General features: G+C 38.1%; 1 protein-coding gene across 1 annotated transcript in view; it reads left to right on the forward strand.

Annotated features, from left to right (window-relative positions):
• Positions 1-20,754, forward strand: part of CUNH10orf67 (chromosome unknown C10orf67 homolog) — a 118,528-nt gene that overhangs the window by 46,319 nt on the left and 51,455 nt on the right. Inside the window, exons 6-8 of the mRNA XM_036270082.1 lie at positions 3,927-4,077; positions 5,181-5,239; positions 12,607-12,672. Of these exons, the coding sequence (XP_036125975.1) occupies positions 3,927-4,077; positions 5,181-5,239; positions 12,607-12,672 (276 nt within the window). The remainder of the gene's footprint in view (positions 1-3,926; positions 4,078-5,180; positions 5,240-12,606; positions 12,673-20,754) is intronic.

Consider the following 20,754-nt stretch of genomic DNA (forward strand, 5'->3'; position numbering starts at 1 on the left):
ATGAACTGGGGCTATGCGTTGCTCTTAGCTTCTCAGGACCCGGACCAAGCACATGGCCCTGCTCTGCTGCCTGGGTTGAGGGCAGCGCCCAGCACCGGCCCAGCGTGCATTTCAAGAGTGAGGAATAAATGCCATGAAAGCAAATCATGCATCACAGAAAACAAATCCCTGGGAAAATAATTTCTTTCATCCTCTAAAAAGAAGCTAAAACCTAAAACTCCATGCTACTTACAGTCTAGATGAGATAGTCTTTTTATTGGAAATTTCATCCTAAGCACCTGCTCCCTCTAGTGGTATAAAAAAGTGTGAGATGCCAAGTATTTGAGAATAGAATTGGAAAACAGAATTTAAAGAAACAATTAGAAAGTTCCAAAGTAGCCATTGAAATGTTTGAAATAAATAAATTGAACGAACAATAGGGTAACACTCTAGTTAATTCTTACTGATAGTCAAATCACATAAATAGCTTTACAGCTAATAAGTAGTCTTAATATCTCTCCAGCAGTGTTTTTTGCGAGAAATCTGAAAAGAATGTGATAGAAAAGTGAAAGTTTAATAAATAGCTGGTTTAAATTACATTTATAACAAAATGGAATCCAGAAAAGGGAGCTCTTCAAGTTACATAGAGAAGGCTCGTCTCTCCAGGTCACACATCCTTAATGTTGAATTTCCCTGAAAGCAACTTCATTCAAAGACTGAGCTGCTCTTCAGGTTTAGTACTGTAGGAAATCACTGGGGCCTAACTGCATGCCACTGTAGCCATCAGGTTGCTGTGTTGTGTGCTGATAAATCCCCCTGAGAACTGCTACAGCAAGCTAGCTTGTCAGAGTATGTGCGCATGTGCAAGGGCACGTGTGCACACGCATGTGTGTTTTAACTGTGGTTAGAGCTGTTCTTTTCAAAAGACTTTTGCTTTTCCTTTCTTACCCCAACATGCATGAGCTGTGCAACCATCACTCACATACCCCTTTCACAGGTGAACATAACTGCTGGTCGCAGGCAGTTCTGAAACAGAGCTGCCATTCAAGAGCGGCAGCTCTGCAGGGCTTCACTGCCCCAGCATGCCACTTTCCTGGTTGTCACTCACTGGGAAAGCACCTGCTTTGCTCTGTGACTGCCATGCAGCCAGGGCATGCACCCGAACCCTACTCCGCCCCCAGCATCAAATTGAGATGTTCAAGTAGTGTACATGGAGCCTGCAGAATTGAGACACCAATATGGCAGAAGGGAGCCTGCTGGGAAGGCACACGCAGAGCTCTGAACAGTACTTCTCACACTCGATTGTGCGTGTGGGTCACCTGCAGCTGAGCTGGGGCCTGAGATTCTGCATTTCCAATAAGCTCCCAGGTCACACTTCTGCTCCTGGTCTGTGGACCACACTTCGAGTAGCAAGGCTCTAGAGTGTACCAGTTTTCAGAAATAATTATTTCAAGAACATTTTGAAATTCAAAGACCTGGGAACAGTGAATCTGCATATCTTGCGACTGTTTACACGCGAAATAGCACATAAGCCACCACCTGAAGTCCTAGTTTGCACATGATAGAAAAACTTTAAATTGGCACATTTCTTTATAAACTTAAAGTTACAGGATGGTCATGAATCACACATAATTTTTCATTAACTATAATGTGGCTTTAAATTAGCAACATCTAGTTAACCATCATTTAATGATCTTCCTAACCTCACTTTATTAATGCAGTATATTTTAAAGAAGTCTCATGATTTAAGTAAGTCAGAACTAGTGATGTGGGCAGATGGTAGAAGGAACACCATTACAAAACCTGCCACTCAGAGTGTAACAGATGACCGTAGCAGCCCAGAACTATCCCTTTGTTCATTTTGCTAATGAGTGTCCTCATTGCTGTGGGAGCCTGAATAGTTAATTACTTGCAGTTCCTACAGCTGACAGATGGTGGGGACAGAGCTAAAGGTTAACCTCACAAGAACCAGCGCTGTAGATGGCTCTGTGGAGAAAAAAATCTTTGAGTTAAATGTATTATCCTTGTTTCCTGCTTTTATATGAGGTTTTTAGAAAACAAATTTAGGTATTAGCTGCTGCCAGTTACTAATTTCACACTTCACCTGATTAATTCAAACAGTTCTTGTTTAGTTTATAGTAACAGTGCTGATGTAATCCACTGTGGATATTCATATTCTGCCACTGTTAGAAAGTGGAATCCTAGGTCTATTCAGGCAAATATTGTTTGTTGCTTGGTTATTTAAAAGCCTTTGTAGTCTATAAATATATTTTGTAATAATTTCAAATTTAACCATGTGGGACAAGAAATTAATAACTGGATTCCTCCTCTAGTAAGAAAACAGTGTTGTTTATTGACTATTAGATATGTTAATTAAGAATGAATGTTGCTCAAAGAATTTAAATGAAATGGTGAATCAAATTTGTGAAGATTTGTAATTGGGCTTAGTGCAAAATTTGACAACATTATTTTAAATATTAACTCTGGCATAACTACATTACTAAGTCACTTGATTTTTAAGGAATTATTAATGTTATACAAAATATTCTAGCCACTTATTTATTTCTTGTAGGCCATTGTGATCACAGAGAAAAATATTTTAATAATTTACTTCCAGGTATCTCTAAAGTTAAATAAAAGATACAATTCCAGAAGGAAAGCAGCATGTTGGGAGGCATGATTTGGTTTTTGAGGGGAAACTTCGTTCTCGTGTATTTGCAGCCATGACATTGCTATACTAAGAATAAGTTATACTTCATCTAAAGATTACTTTAAAGTTCAAAAGTATGTCTAGTGTCTATCAGTTTTGAAGTGAGGCATATGGAACCCTCTATCTCTTTTAGTCTAATATAATGACTTTTAGGCATACTGTTTAATATTTTGAGATGGCATAATCAGCTTGATAGTTTACCATCATGAAGCATAAAGTTCTGCACCCGCTTCCCCAGTGCATTACATCTTCATTTTTCAAATAATGTGTGGCAGTAAAATGTAGACAGCCATAAGCAAGTATATTCAGATGTTTTCAATAGCTTTGAAGCAGACAAGAAGAAGAAGAAGAAAAGAAGAGTAGCTGTCCCAATAAGCTTCCATTGCGTAAGAAAAAGCCTCTCCCATAATGGACATGGCAAGATTTAAACAAAAGACTCACATAATAAAAATGTAAATGAGTTTGCTTTACTAAAACTATAACTTTAAAGTCTTTTGTTGTAAGTTATCCTGAAACCTTCTTACAAGGTAATCGCTGTTTGCATAAAGATTTAAACTGAGGTCTTCAATAGCATTAAACGCCTGCACGGCCCAGTGTGACAGGCATGCAAAGCCATGTTAATGTTCAGAATATGAATTGCCTCTGGGTGGCTCCTCCACCAAGCAGAAAACCAACTGTGTAGATATCCGTGTGCCTGATGGACTCCATGCGGCTCCCAGCCTGAAAACGTCACCACTTTGACATGTGATGTGCTCCTCATGACACTGGCAGCGCTGACACTGGGAAATGCCACAAAGGCAACAAGCCCCCCTCCTTAACGGTGCACTTTGCTACCCCCTGCCGATGCCCGTCCATGGTCTCCCCAGCCTGCCTAGTTACAGGAGGACAGCACTTCAGACACACACAGGGGGAAATGTGGGTGGAGGGGCCCCAGCTGCCTCCCCGGACATAGCCTCCATAATGAATTGACCTGAATGATGAGGGCACACAAACAGTATGATATGCATTATTCCTGTCAATAAAATGTCCCCATGTGCTGTGGTCTTTGTACAGAATGTACTGCCGCCTTTCTTCCAGCAAGCTCTATTTAATCCCCTTCCTTTTTGCTATTCATATTATAAGTGTGTAATAGAATTCAGAAAATTATATGATAGCTCTTCTGTATCTGTCTTGTCTTGTGCTGCATATTTAAATCCTTGGCTCCCTGCTTAGGAATATGGAATGCCCCATCTTTCAGGACTCTCTGGCCACCATAGAGAACGGCCTTGCAAAAACAACTCCAGAAAAGGAAACTTTGGAGTACAAGTTGGAAAATGAGAGACTACTTCAAGTCGTTTCAGAACTCGAAGAAGAAATCCAACTCAATCTAAAAGAAAATACAGCATTAGGTAACATTTCAAAATCATTTTTGAGGAAAATCTATACATTAGGCACTTCATAAAATTTGTAGCTCTATTTGTCTTTTCCAAACATATATTTGTCTGGTAATTTACGTTTCAAAGATCAATTTGATAGCCATCTCTGGTTTTCATTTCAAATGGCATTCCTTGCTTGAGACAGAGAATATATATATAAATATTATAATTATACTCCTGAGCCTTGTCATTTTAACTCAGAACTTTTTAATTTTTTTTCAAGCCAAGCACTGAGCTTTGAAAAAAATGTGCTAATCAATGCTCTATTTTACTTAGAAATGTCATAAACAGATAGAAACTTTTGCCAATTTCGGTTTCTTATGCTTAATTAGTCATGTAAAATGTGTAACATTTAAATACTCAGAAATATATATTGGGAGAATGCTTTGTGGAGAAACAGTTAGCCCTTCAGGAAAATAGGCTCCGACTTACTGCTTAACTGTCTTCCATTTTTGGTACAGATTTTAAGTATACATTTTCATTTGTATACTTGTACCCCCCTTTTTTACATACCATAAACACTGGTAAAAGTTTCATTTTAATCTCCAAAGTTAGATTGCTTGAAGTATTTTTTCACTTCTGTTATCTTTGTAATTACATAATGTTGCCCTTAATGAGTAAGCAATTAAAAATTCATAAAATATTGATAAAATCATTTCTATTACAATATCGTTTGAATATACAATTATACTGTGAACCCCAGTGTAGTTTTGCTTCTCTTCTGATATGGTATAATAGTGTTTTTTTAGGTTTTGGTGGTTCTGACCGAGTCAAAAAGTACCACCTGCTGAAGCACTTTGTATAGGCTATGACGAACAGCAACAGTGTCCACTGCGAGTATTGATGAAAAGCTTTCAGCCCTCGGCCACACTTGGATCTTGAACTTAGTCTTAATCTCTCTCTGACCGGCCGTCCGAACAGCAGGAAGAAGGCTGTAAATGTCAAGGGCAGTTGTGAAGGTCACAGTCCTGCTAGGCGTGCCAGTGGTATACAGCCTGCCCGGGAGCAGGCCGTTTGAATACAGGGCATAAGCTTGTAATTTCATGGTTGGTCTCTCTCTCTCCTTTTGTTTACAGAAGATGAAATTACAAACCTGAAAGAGGTGGTAGAAAAGAATCATAAAACCATGCAAAAGGTACTGTAACTTTTTTACATTGATGAATGACTCTGAAATTAAAATATCACCCCAACTGGTGAAATAATGCGTGTCCCACTTGTCCTGTGATGTCAAGCCGATGTCTATATTTCTCATTATTTGGATAGGGTCTCTAGTTATGAATAAGGGTTTTGTCTTGATGCAGAATTAATGTAGAGATACTTCTTTTATTTGGGCTGAGTGTCCATCTTGTTGATTGCAAGGAATTGAAAACTTCCTGACACAGGGAGGACAGAGATGTGCGTGTGGAAACATTGTATTGTTCAGAGCAGCCGTCATGATCTCAGGTCAGATGTTGGTTTGTGTTCATTTTTCTGTCTATGAATGAACTGGGCTTACGTTATCCAGAAAATTTGCATTTAGGACAGGGAATTATTTTGGTTTCATGAAGATCAAGATTTCCTAGTGCATTCAGTGCAGCACGATCCAGGTCAGATGCTCCTGCTTTGTGCTTTCTTAGCCCAAAGTATCACCCCCATTGCAGCCCTCGAAACCCTTTCCTGTGAGGGTCACGTCTCCCCTGCCGCACTGGAGGCTCCATGGGCAGAGACCACACAGTCTCCGCCTCCAGCACAGTCCCCGTGAGGAGCGCCGGCCATGGCACACTTACCAATGCTCTTGGAGCCATAGAATGAGAATGTGTTTAGAGTTCATAACATTCACAGAACTTACAGATGAAAAAGTGGGTTTATCTCCCTGAATTATTCCGAATAAACACACATGCGTTCGACGAACTGAATGGAGTATCAGTTTCTAAATAAAAATAAATAAAAATTAGATAAAATTAAAAAGTCAGTCCTTCGGTCACACCAGCCATATTTCCAGGTCTCAGTCACTACATGGGCCTCAGGTTAGGTACAGATTTTAACCTGATTTTGCAGTTTAGGGAATTCTTATGTTTCAGGCAAAATTACTTCTAAGAACTGTATCTTAAAGACATAGTTACCCTGATGGTTCTGATTTGGGAGATGTTCTATGAGAACTGAATCTATCATAGATGTTAAGAGAGTGATTTCCGGTCCTCGTGCCTCACGCTGTTTGCAGCGGTCATGGCAAATCCTGTTCTTACAAGACAGCAGAGTCTGTGCACAGACCAGTCTAATCTTGGTGTCAAACTCGTAGGTTAGAAATAAAAACTCAGCTTGTCAGTTTCACTTAAGAATCTACAAGGAAATCATCACAGTTCATTTAAATTTTCCAAAGATATTCAGTCTCTCTGTCACTGGTAGAGATGAGTTGTGTAAGCTTACTCTTCCTTGTGAGGAATATAAGAAATTAAAGCAAAAAATCTCATCATTGGGAGCATTTGATATCTTGCTTCCCTACATGGTCCTCAGTTTTGCTCAAATAAATGCTTATAAAAATTCTCAAAAGAAAAATTAAAAATAACTCAATGAATAAATAAATAAATCTTACCATTAAACCTCCCCTTAGAAAGAAACAAACCGTGGGAGAGGCTGGCTATTCCTGTGTGAGCTTAAATATTTCAAATAATTACTGCCTCAGCTATCTAAGTCTGCAATGCCCAGTGGTAGCCACTAGCCACGTGTGGCCACTGAACACTTTAATTGTGTCTAGTGGAACTGAGGAACTGAATTTTTAATTCTATTTAATTTTAAGTTTTTAAAACTTAAATTTAAAAACTGATACTTGTTTTAGTTATTGGAAGTCTTTAGGTGTCTTTTGAATAACTTGGGTATGTGAATCTACTTTTCCATCTGTAAATTTCATGAATTTCAGGAATTTACAGTGTGGGTAGAATGAGAAACGTATGTGAACATGTTTGGTCATTTAGAAAGCACATCGGGAGTTGTTGAGCAAATGAGCACTGATGTTTACTGGTGTATTTCCAATATTCTCCACTGAATCAATTCATTTATCAGTGTTTACCAAGTGCCTTTATTGTCATGTGCTACTGCAGAGATACTATATACATATTTCACACACACACACACACACACACACACACACACAGCCTCCTGTGGAGGAAATCAAGTCTAGAGGGAGAGACTAGTTTTATAGGGTAATGTGATAAGGACTATACTAGAAGTCTGTACATAGAGAAGTGATGCCTGGCTATACCTGGAAGGTTCTGTGAAGGGTTCTCAAACAGTTCCTCACCTATCTCACTGTCTTTTATTTGAGCTGATTTTTCCAAATAGGTAAGAGGGTAGAAGAGCTGGGTATAGAGTGTGAGTATATAATGCGTGGACCTGTTTGTGATCTGGTATAACTAGAGAATGAGGAAGGAATCTGGTGAGACCATGTGATAAGAGTTTGTACGGGGGCAGGAAGAGGAGAAATCTGGGGAATGGAGAATGGGGAAGCAGGAAATGGGAGAATGGAAAGGGCAACCCAGAAGCCTCTGGATAAGTCAAATGTTCCCTTTTTAGCCAAGGATGTAGTTAAAAGCAAGTTGAAATGGGACTGAACTTGGGTAAGTTGACCTCTTGCCATCAGTCTGGGCTAAGAACCATCAATGATGGGATTCAATAGCTTTTTTGTTTTAGTTCCAATAATCTAATAACAGCTGAATCTGTATTCCAGCTGTGGCCACATTGAGAATTTTTTCTGGGAGGGAGACAGACCAACAGTCAGGGGTGACCGAGATTACAGCCCAGGATGTGATCAGCTTTAGGACACAGGCAGCATAGAGCCACAGTGAGCTGGCCCAGCCCGGTGTAAGGGGTCAGGGAAGATCGAAGGAAGGACACTGAGCTAACTCCTAAAAGAGAGGTTAGAGTTCCAGGAAAGAATGAAGGGAGGTGTGCAGGGTGTGACATATGCAAAAGGAAAATGTGTGTGATTTGCCGGAGCTAAGGGGTTCCTGAGATTAAGGGGTGTTGAGCTGCAGCCTACATGGCAGAGGGTTATTATTCAGTCCAAGAGGTCTGAGTGACCTCCTGAGTGTATTGGGTGCTCTGAACATGGGGGCAGGATCTGATTCGTGTTTCCTAAAGAAAACAAATGGGAAGGAGGAAAATCTGGAGCCAGAGAGATGGGTTAAGAAGTTATTTGGATAAACCATGGAAACTATAAAGTCCTGAAACAGAACGAGGATCGTGACATTGAGGATGATGGGAAGGGATGCACTCGAAAGAAGACTAGGCAGCAATGGCTCTGGTCATTGATAAGGTTGGAGGTGGAGAGGTAGAGGAGAGGAAGTAGTTATGGCTTGATAGCATCAGGGGAAGATGGGAACAGGATGGTAGAGTGGGAGGAAGCAGGAGAGGGCATTTCAGAAGCCATCAAGAAAGTCTCAAAAAGAAAGGAAGCACTCACAGTGTGTCAAATGTTTCATAGAGGCCAGGTGTGCTAAAGGCTAAAAGGAAAGAATAGACAATTTAGCTTTGGTAACAAAATGACCCTGGTCAGATCAAAAAAGCCATTGTACTGGGACGGTGGAAGCCGTTGGGAAGTGGGGTGCATGCAGAGGTGGAGACAGTGAGCGGGACACTCTCTTGGACTTTGGCTTTGGATGGCCAGGGAGAGGTAGGAAGCCCTTAGAGGGCAACATGGGGTTGACAGAGTATTTTTAAATGATGTCAACGGAAAGGAGAATGAGGGTAAAGAACAACAGAGAGATCATTGAGGAGGAGAGACCCGAGGAGACAGGCAGGATTGGGGCTAATGGCCTTGGTGTTTGCTAGTAATTGAAACTCGATGGCACTTGTTTTCAGGCCAAGGTAGGACGAATCAACAGAATCTTTCCTTTCCTTCCACCCCTCTCATTACTGTATTTTCTCTAAATCTGCAGTCAAACTCCCACCCCTTCAACTACGCTCCTCACCTCTTCTGGGGCTCTCCTCTAGCCAGTCCCCAGTTCTCCAAAGCCCTGCTCGGGGACTGCCCTGTGCTACCAGAGACAACCCAATCCTTGCCTTTGGTGACATTGCAAACATAGGTTTTAGCCGAGTGTAGCTGCACCCTCCCTCTGCCTACAATTTCACGTGAATCTCACAAGTACCCTTTCTTACTACCTACTACAGCTCTTCCAATCTTCACTTTTTTCCTCAACTCCAATACTCCATTGCCCTCCACTGCTCCCTAATTCACAGAGAACATGATGGGCACCTGGATTGTTTTTCTCCTTGGCTCTCTCTTACTCTGTCGCTTAGCTTACCTTTACTCCTTGTCATCAGAAGAAGGGACATTCCTCTTTGCCCTGACTCCTCCTTCCACCTGTTTGCCTGGCTCCATTTCTTCCTTATTCTCTTCTGGGCCTTCCTTCATCAGCCTTTTTCTCTCTTACGCCTTTCAAAGCCATTGCCGTTCACTGTTCTTCAAATATCATTTAAAAGAATGACCAGGCTGGTCTTCACTCCCTTGCTGCTAGTTTTCCTGTTGATCAGGTTACAAATTGTCCTAAATCCTTTCTGATCCTTTTGCTTCTTGAATTTTTTGTTGTATGTGACAGAACTACACCCCACGTCATGGGTGCCTTTGACAGCAAAGCTTACCTCTGATCTGTCACACCCTCTTCATCCCTTCCTAAGCAATGTCTGCCAGAGACTTGTCCTCCTCCCTCTCCCACTGAAATACTGTTCTTGGGGTCCTGGTCTTGCCCTTTCTCTATGGTTGACCTCAGATTCTCCCATAACTGTCACAGCTGTTTACTAGTGATTTCTAAACCTTTCTCTCCTGCTTCAGGTTTTTCCTAAATACCTCCTCCTTAATTTCAACTCTGTCCTCATGCTCAATTTCTTTTTTTTTAATGTATTTATTTACATTTTAATGTAAAAATGTAATACATTTTAATGTATTTATTGATATGAAATATGACTTGATATGTGCATTAATTAAAAATTAATGTATTTTAATGTATTTATTTAATGTATTTATTAAAATGTATTTTAATGTATTTATTAATGTGTACATTTTTTAATGTATTTAATACATTTTTAATGTATCTGAACAACAGATCAGTTTGTTGTTCCACTTATTTATGTATTCATTAGTTGATTCTCTTATGTGCCCTATTGTAATTGAACCCACAACCTTGGCGTATCAGGATGATACTCTAACCAGCTGAATTAATTGCCCAGCCAGGCCCTCATCTTCAATTTCAGTGTAGGGGGAAGACTTCTTTGACAGTCCTATCCATCCCCTGTGGTAATTAGGGACCCCTCTGTGCTTCCACATTCTTGGGACTATTTGTTCCCTTAAAATCAGGAACTATCTCTTGTTGTTTCTTTATAGTCTAATCAACCCTCAAAAATATTTGCTGAAAAAAATATCAAAACTTGAATCCATTACCCCTTGAATCTGGCCTCTGCTGTGGTCATTTAAATTAATGACATCACCATCTAGCCAGAGGGTCAATGACAAATCTAGGGTCATCCTCTACTCTCTCTCTCTCATATCTCACATTTAGTTGGTCGCTAGGTCTGTAGACTTCCTTTCAACATTAATCTCAAATCCTCCTTTTCTACACCACTACACAGATTTAGTTGAGGCCCTCATCATTTCCATAGATTCTTCATTTTCTGGTCTCCATTCTCCTTTATTTTCAAATCTAGCTTCCACAGTTATCTAATACCCTAATCTAATGTGCTCAAACCTTCAGTGGTTTTCCGTTACCTTCAGTATGAAATCAGGCTGAAGTGCCTACCCAGATATTTTTGACTACCCAGATGCTTTTTGACTACCCAGATATTTGATTTAACATTTGTTATGTTTTATAGTCACTGCACATTGTTCTCCTACCAGCCCCAAAATGTACTGAATGATTTTTAAATGCCAAGAACAACTAAGCGCTTTCATATTTGCTATCTCGAGTTTCTTTCACTACAACTGTTTATTATCCTAATTTTACAGATGAGAAAACTAAAGCTTGAAGCATAGAATTAACCAACCCTCACAGCTAGTAAGGAGCAGAGCTTTGATTTGAACCAATTACTCTTCATTACATCATTTGGTCTCCCCCTCCTAATTATGGAGAGTAAGGCACCTCCTAATATCACCCTGACTCTCCACTCCCTTCATTTCCTGCCATTCCTGTGTGTAAGGACCTGGGTCTCATATCACCAAATGTTTCCCAGTTCCTCCCTTACTCCATGCTTCCCTGTGTTTGCGCTGCTGTTTAAGTGGCTGTTTTCTCCACCTTCCTCCTTCTCCCACTTGTTGAATTTCTACATACTCTTCAAGACCCTTGTCAATGGCACTACTCTTGTGAAGTTAATACCCAGAATAGCATATCTTATTATAATTATGGTTGCTGTGTTCTATGGGTTTTTATGCTTTTTGACTACCCAGATACTTGATTTAACATTTGTTATGTTTTATAGTCACTGCACATTGTTCTCCTACCATACCATAGCTGCTGCAGGGGAAGGGAGCTGCTCCGGGTCATTTTTATACTTCCATAGCCAAACAAAATGCCTGGCATCTAAAGATGTCCCCTACATGTTTATTAAATTAATGAATATCTGAATTAACTGAATTGAATGGATATCAAAACCAAGGGTTGAATTTTATCAGTGTATGTACTACATGTGAATTTAAAATACTGAGGTAAGTCATGAGTACAGTGGTTCTGCAGTATATGCGTTCATGACTATTTTTAATTGGTATGAAATATGACTTGATATGTACGTAAATAAAGCATGAAAATCTAAAATAAGAAAGAGGCTATATAAAGAGTAAATTGCTCTTTTTGATTGACTAGGACTTGCTTTATTATGTATTGATATCACATTTTTGAGGATGAGGAAGGTTGTAAATAAATTGACATTTTCTGTGTATATTTTGCTTGTTTATATGATAAAATATGATATATTATTATTGCATGTTAATCTGGAGACATTTAATTTTTTAAATTGCACTTATTGGGGTTACATTGGTTAATAAAATTATATAAATTTAAGGTGTACAATTCTATAATATATCACCTGTGTATTATACTGTGTGTTCACCACCCTAAGTCATGTCCCTTTCCATCACCATTTATCCCCCACTTTATCTTCTCCTGTCCCCCAACCCCCATTTCCCTCTGTTAATGACTATACTGTTGTCTGTCTATAAGATGTTTTTAAATTTTTTCTTAATCCTTTCACCTTTTTTACCCAGCCCCCCAACCCCCCTCCCCTCAGATAGCTACGAGTCTGTTTCTATTTTGTTTGTTAATTGATTTTGTTCTTTGGATTCCACATATAAGTGAAATATGGTATTTCTCTTTCTCTGACTGGCTTATTTCACTTAGCATAAGACATTTAGTTTTTTTTTCTTTAATCATGCTGGGATCCATTTTTTTAATATTCTGAATCAAAATATATTTCACTAAATTCTTTTGAGGAGTGAATTCAGGTGTTCTGTTTTTCTAATCAAAATATAATCTTCTCTTTCAGTTAATTGAAGGTAGAAATAAATTAAAGGTAGAGCTCGAAGCTGCAAAATCATTAGTTCAAGAAATGGTAAGGTGATTTATATTATTTCCTAATAAATTTGAATTCAGGAATTTAATTTAATCATGAAAGCTTTATAAATTGTATTTGTAACTGCTTATTGGAACTATTCATTTTCCCTTTATCAATAATCTAAGTACGTGCATAATTATAAACATTTTCAAGTGATCATTTGAGTAGTACCATAATAAATACACTTACTATGTAGAAGACTGTTACATAAGAAATAGTATTAAAATTTAAAGCAGTATAAAAAATTTTTGAATTTTATTATGGAGGGCCCAATATTTTGAAGAATTTGCTATTTTTAGTTGCAAATTGCCATAAGTGACAACAAAAAGAGCCCAGTTAGATATTTTGGCATTCTGTGTTAGTTTCATAAGAAAACACTGCCTTTTTATGTTCTTTTAAGAGAACTTTCCAGACGGCTGGTCTTTTATTTTATCAGTTGACTACCCGCCCCCGGGCCCCCACCCCCACCGCCTGCCCAGCCTATGGGGTTGTACTTTGGCTTTCAACTGATCACCACTAGTACGTCTTTGTTACAGTAAACTGGCTGTGTTTATTATAATAAAAAATAAAACACAGCTTGACTTGCGTTCTAAATGTGCTTGAAAAGAATATGATACTGTTTAGAAGAGAAAAGGTTGTTCATAGGAAATCAACACCACTTCAGATATTGAAACATTCCCCTTTTTACAGCTTGTCACACTTTGTGCCAAGTCATGACTGTTTCCCTAACTCTGTTTTGTTACTCTCGGCACCATGTGTTTTGGGTTCCTTGTCATAGAAATTAATGCAAAACAATGCTCCCCGACTACAATAAAGCCTTCTATGAAACCAACTTGTGAATGCAGGCAAAGAAAAAACGGATGGTTAGCGGATAGTCACAGAAACCATGTGTCAACAAATATGTGATTGTGAACCCTTTACTTTTCAATACCTGGCATATAAAAATCGGCTTCATGCGCGTATACTTGGTGAATCTCTTCTGCCCTGGACTTTCCAAATCCAGGAGCCGCTTCTGAAAACAACTAAATGTGCATGTTGCCATTAAAATGGAAAGTGCTGTGATAGAGTGGGAAGCAAATGTTATATTATCAATTTGTTAGCAATGTTAGACAAGAAATTAAACTAATTAATCAGGAAGTTTGAGCCTGTAGTAGGAACAGACCCCATAATTTTTTAAATCCTTTTCCTTTTTATTTGAAGGGTAAGTGGTTAACCGGTGCTATTCTGTTGCCCACAGGGGAACCAATCACCTTTTATTTTGTTGTTTAGAAGTGTGTTGAGCACTCGTATGTTGCCAAGCAGCAAGATCTTTCATCACAAACCCCACAACAGCACAAGAGCCTCAGTACCTCAGAACCAGTTTGGGGTCCATGTTTTCAGTGGAGGGAGTAAGCTTAAGATTATTTTTATGACCAAGGTTTCCATGGCATACCTTTGGGACCAGCAAGGTCACTATTTAGCACCTCTTACCCCCCACCGAGGCATTCTGTTATCCACTGGGCAGGAGGCTGGTTCTGTGGCTACTTGGGCTTCCTTTGTTTCTTGCCAGAGTGGTTTTTTTTCCCCAGAAATAAAGATTTGTGATTATGCCTAGATGGAGAAATGGAAGAAGGTAGAGTGACCAAAGTCATTTTCTGAAAATTAAAAAACTTCCTCCCTGAAGGGTTTTTGTTCCATGCTTGCCTATACAGTTTATTTTCTGGCCTATTAAAAGCCTAGTTTAAAAATTCATAGCGGTGGTAGTAAAAAGGTATTATCAATAAGTAGGTAAGCAATAAAAAATGGAGCAGTTGTATCCTTAGATTGGCTTTAAGGGAAGCATGTGAAATAACTATATTTTCCTGTGATTCCTATATCTAGTGGCATTCTTTTTTTTTTTTTTTTTTTTTTGAGATATAAGTGCTATATTACATTACATTCGTTGTAGTTGTACAAGAAAATGACTATATATGTGTATGTATAAATATATCAAAAAGTTATCATGATAAGTTTAGTTAACATCAGTTGCCACACAGTTACAAACTTCTTTTAGTGATAAGAACTAAGGTTTAGCCCTGGCCAGTTTGGCTCAGCAGTTAGAGCGTCCACCTGCAGTCCGGAGAGACCCGGGTTCGGTTCCTGCTAAGGGCATGTACCTCGGTTGCAGTTTGTCCCCGGCCTTGGTTGGTCGTGTGGGGTGGCAGCCACTCGATGTGTCCCTTTCACATCGATGTTTCCCTCTCTCTCTCTTCCTCTCTCTCCCTCCCACTCTGTCTGTACAAAAAATGGAAAAATGTCCTCGGGTGAGGATAAAAAAAAAAAAAAGAACTAAGGTTTATTCTCTTCGCAACTTTTAAATATATAATTCAGTATCATTAACTATAGTCACCACCTTGTACTATTGACCACCTTCACCATTCTACCCCTCCATTCCTTGCCTCTGGCAATCACCAATCTGCTCTTTGTATATATGAGGGGTTGTGTGTGTGTGTGTGTGTGTGTAAAGATTTTACTGTAAGTAAGATGATATGAGATTTGTCTTTCAATGTCTGACTTATTTCACCTGACATAATGCCCTTAAGTTTCCTCCATGTGGTCACGAATGGCAAGATTTCATTCTTTTTTTTTTTTAAATATGTGTATTGATTTTTTAGAGAGAGAAGGGAGAGAGATAGAAACATCGATGTGAGAGAGAAACATCAATCAGCTGCCTCCTGCACACCCCCTATTGGGGACTGAGCCCAAAACCCAGGCATGTGCCCTGAACAAGAATTGAACAGAGACCTCTGAGTCCATGGGAGGACACTCAATCCACTGAGCCACATCGGCCAGGCAAGATTTTATTCTTTTTTTTTTTTTTTTTTTTCTTGATTGATTTTAGAAAGAGAGGAAGGGAGAGGGAGAGAGATAAAAATATCGATGAGAGAGAACATCAACTGGCCAGCCACCTCCTACTTGCCCCACACTGGGGATTTGGCCCACAACCTGGGCATGTGCCGTGACTGGGAATCGAATCGGCAAAGGGGTCAACGTTCAACCCCTGAGCCATACCAGCCAGCCAGATTTCACTCTTTTTTATGATTGAGTAATATTCCATGTGTGCATGTGTGTATGTGTATGTGTGTAATATCATCTTTATTCATTTGTCTACCAATGAATACTTAAGTTACTTACATATTTGGTTAGTGTAAATAATGCCACAATGAGCATGGGGGTGCATATATCTTTAAAAGTTAGTGTATTTTGATTCCTTTGGGTAAATACCTAGAAATAGAATTGCTGGGTCATATGATAGCTCTATTTTTAATTTTTGAGGAATCTCCATCGTGTTTTCCACGTTGGCTGCACCAATTTACATCCCTACCAACAGTGCACAACAGTTCCCTTTTCTCCACATCCTTGTCAAACACTTGCTACCACTTGTCTTCTTCTCGATAGCTATTCTAACAAGTGTGAAGTGATATCTCACAGTGGTTTTCATTTGCATTTCCCTGATGATTTGTGAAGTTGAGAACCTGTTGGCCATTTGAATATCTCCTGGAAAAATGTCTCTTCAGATCATCTGTCTATTTTTTCTTTTTATTTATTTTAGAGAGAGAGGAAGTGAGAGAGAGAGAGAGACAGAGAGAGATAGAAACATCAATGAGATAAAACATTGATTGGGTGCTTCCTGCATGCTCCCCACTGGGGATCGGGCCTACAACTCAGGCATGTGTCCTGACTGGGAATCAAACCAGCAACCTCTTAGTGCATGGGTTGATGCTCAACCATTGAACCATACCAGCTGGACTTACTGCCTATTTCTAAATTGGATTATTTGGGGGTTTTTTTGCTACTGAGTTGTATATTTGGGATATTAATCCCTTATCATATATGTAATTTCCAAATATTTTCTCCTATTCCATAGATGCTTTTTCATTTTATTGATTGTCTTTTGTTTGTTTGTTTTATGCTGTGCAGAAGCTTTTTAGGTTGATATAGTCTCACTTGTTTATTTTTGCTTCTGTTGTGCTTTGAGCATCATATCCAAAATTTTATTGCCAAGACTCATGTTAAGAAGTTTTTTTCTCTATGTTTTCTTCTGGGAATTTTATGCTTTCCAGTCTTACATTTAAGTCTTTAATTCATTTCAATTTAATTTTGTGGGCGGTGGAAGATAAGGGTTTAGTTTCATTCTTTTACATGTAAATATTCAGTTTACCCAACATCAGTTTTTGAAGAGAATTTTCTCCATTGTGTATTCCTGGCTGCCTTGCCAAACATTAGCCGACCACATATACACATGTTTATTTCTGGGCTCTAGATCTTTTTCCATAGGTCTCTATGTCTGTCTTTATGCTAGTACCATAATGTTTTAATTACTGTGTTTTATAATATAATTTGACATCAAGAAGTATAATTCCCTCAGCTATGTATTTTTTTTCCTTAGGATCATTTTGGCTTTTGGGGGCCTTTTGTGGTTTTATATAAATTTTAGGACTGTTTTTTCTACTGTAAAAACTGTCATTGTAATCTTGATAGAGGTTGAGTTGCATCTGTAGATAGTTTTGAGTAGTATGGATTTTAACAATATTAATTCTTCCAATTCGTCAACACAGGATAGCTTTCCATTTATTTGTGTCGTCTTCTGTTTCTTTCATCAATGTCTTGTAGTTTTCAGTGTAGAGATTATTCATCTCCTCAGTAAAATTGATTCCTAAATATTTTATTGTTTTGGGTGCTATTTTATATGGGATCATTTTCTTTATTCTTTTCAGATAATGAATTGTTAGTGTATAGAAACACCCCTGATTTTTATATGTAGAATTTATATCCTGTTTTTTCATTTATCTTGAAACTGACAAAAAAAAAAGAGTCCTCATCAGAAAAATACCATAATTGATCTCTTACCCTTAACTAATTTTTCATCTCTGTCATCCTAGTGAACCCTATTTCTAGGAACAATTGAGACTTGAGATAAAGGGGAGTTATCTTGAGATAAAGGTGCTCTAGCTCCTCATTCTGGGGCACAGCACTGAGCTGTCTACAACTGGCCTTGAGATCCCTTATCTGGACTCCTTGTTGCCCGAGTTCCCTCTGAGTCATGCTTCAAGTCTTTCCAGTTCTATTACATGTAATGTGTCTGTGCTTGGCCACTAATTATGGAAACTGACATTTTGGTAACCTAGATATTTACTCTAAAAATATATATGACTGAATTTCTGTGCAAAGAACCATCACACATTTCCAGTGGGAACAGACTTTGGGGTTTAGATAACTTATGTTTACAGTTCCTGGTCTTCAGATCAAGGTAGACTGTGTTCAAAGAGCCCCATCTGTACCTGGACCTGAGGTAGATAATGAGATCCAGACTTGAAGCTGATGCTATAATAGGATGAGATTTTTGGAGGCCTTGGGAGAGAATAGATCTGTTTTGCCAATGGGAAAAATGTAAAATGTTGGAGCCAGAGGGCAGATAGATGTAGAAAAAGCATCTGAGAAAGTCTAATATACATTTATGATGAGAACTCTCAGCAAACTGGGAATAGAAGGGAAACTTCTAAAACTGATAATGGGTATTTACAACTTACAATTAATATGTTTCATGGCTGAAAGACTGTTTTAAGCCAAAGGTTAAAAATGAGACAAGAATTTCTGCTCTTATCACTTCTATTCAACATTGTAGTTTAGGTCCTAGCCAGTACAATAACACACACACAAAAATAAATAAATAACACCTAGATTGGAAAGGAAGATGAATTATTTTTATTCCCAGATGACATGATCATCTATATAGGAAATCCTAAGGAATGTATTAAAATAAAAAACAAAAACCCCTATTAGAATTGGTAAATGAATTTAGCAAGGTACCACTGAACCACACGAGCCGGGAAAAATTAGACAAAATTTAAAAATTCATTTATTTGGTTCAATTTATTTCAGATTCTCAAAAATGCAAAATAATGTTGAGTGACAGAAGGCAGATCAGTGGTTGCCTGGTGATGGGGCAGGCGAGTGTGGAGTTTGCCTTACAAAGAGCATAAGGAAATTTTAGGAGTGGCAGATACATTCATTATCTGGATTACAGTGATGACTTTACAAGTCACAAAGTTGACAAAGTATGAATACCTTCTAAAAATCAATTTAATAAAATGCATGCTATCCAATACAAAGTTAGCAGAGTTAAAAAGTAGTAATTCACATGAGGAATATACAAAAATCTAACCTCATTAATAATCAGTGAAACAAATTTAAACCACGAAAAGATATTATTACCCACACCAGATTGTTGGTTAAAAAGAATTAAAGTTTTCCAATATTAAGGGTTGGCAAAGTTGTGAAGCAATGGAAATGATCATATAGTGATGGTGGGAGTAAAAGTTAGTAGAACTAATTTTGACCATTGTTTGGGAAATCATCTACTAATGTTTTAGTGGTGTTCTTAAAACGATTAGTGTTATTTCCTTCTTAAATGTGGGCTAGATTTCACCAGTTAAACTATCTGGGTCTAGAGCTTTTTTATGTGAAGATTTTTTGATAATGGATTTATTTTCTCAAATAGCTATTCATATTTTTATTTATTTTATGATAGTTTTGTTAGGTTGTATTCTTTAATTTGCTCATTAATTTAATAATGAATTTGTTGCTATAAGCTTTTCCATAATGTTCCCATTTATTCTCCTAATATTTGTAGAATCTGAAATAATAACCCCTATGTCATTCTGATTTTAGTAACTATGCTCTTGACTAGTTTAGTTGGAGGTAATCCATTTTGCTTATCTTTTCAAAACATTAGTTGTGACTCTATTTTCTCTATTGTTTTTATCTCATAAATATCTGCTCTGATATTTATCTTTTTTTTCTCTTACTTACTTATTTTTACTTGCTCTTTTTCTGTCTTCTTGGTGGGGAACCTTAATTTGGTCACTGATTTGAGACGTTTTATTAATTTTTAATATGAGCAGTTTAAACTATTCTTAATCACCCCCTCAGCACTCACCTACACCACACAAATTTTGATATCATATCTTTTTATTCAGTTTGGAATATTTTCTAATTTCTGATTTTTCTTGTTATTTAAACCTATGTGAATTTATAAATATTAGTGATTTTTTAAGTTATATATTTTTTACAAATTTTTGCTTTTATTTTTTTATTTTATCAATTTATTTCTGTTACAACTGTTTCTCCTTTTTCTTCCATTGACCCCCGCCTCCTGATCCTGCACCTGCACCCGTCCCCAGCACTGTTGTCCGTGTGCTTTATCTCTTCCCTCCCAGATCCCCTGACCCCCTTTCTGAGGTTTTTTAGTCTGTACGCTACTACTATGTCTCTGAGTCTATTTTGTTCATCAGTTTGTTTTGTTCATTATGTACCACAAATAAGTGAGATCATGTGGTATTTGTCTTTCTCCGATTGGCTTGTTTCACTTAGTATAATACTCTCCAGGTCCCTCCATGTCCTCTCAAAGTGTAAGAGATCTTTCTTTCTTACAGCTGCATAGTATTCCATTGTGTATATGTACCTCAGCTTTTTTATCCACTCATCTATTGATGGACCCTAGGGCCGTTTCCAGATCTTAGTGATTGTAAGTAGTGCTGCTATGAACATAAGGGTATATATATTCTTTCTGATTGGTGTTTCAGGCTTCTTAGGATATATTCCTAGACGTGGAATCACTGGGTCAAATGGAAGTTCAATTTTTAATTTTTTGAGGTAACACCATATTGTTTTTCATAGTGGCTGCACCAGTCTGCATTCCCACCAGCAGTGTACTAGAGTCCCCTTTTCTCCACACCCTCACCAACACTTGTTTGATAATTTGTTGATGGCAGCCATTCTGGAGGTGTGAGGTGATACCTCATTGTTGTTTTAATTTGCATCTCTGTGATAATTAGTGACATTGAGCATTTTTTCATTATGTCTCTTGGTCATTTGTATGTCCTGTTTGGAGAGGTGTCTCTTTAGGTCCCCTGCCCATTTTTTAATTGGATTCTTTGTCTTCCTTTTGTTGAGTTGTATGAGTACTCTATATATTTTGGAAATTAACCCCTTATCTGAAGTATCATTAGCAATTATGCTCTTCCATATAGTGGGTTCCCTTTCTATTTTGATGTTTGT

Source organism: Molossus molossus, unplaced genomic scaffold (genome assembly GCF_014108415.1).
Source record: "Molossus molossus isolate mMolMol1 unplaced genomic scaffold, mMolMol1.p scaffold_m16_p_1, whole genome shotgun sequence".
Lineage (NCBI taxonomy): Eukaryota > Metazoa > Chordata > Mammalia > Chiroptera > Molossidae > Molossus > Molossus molossus.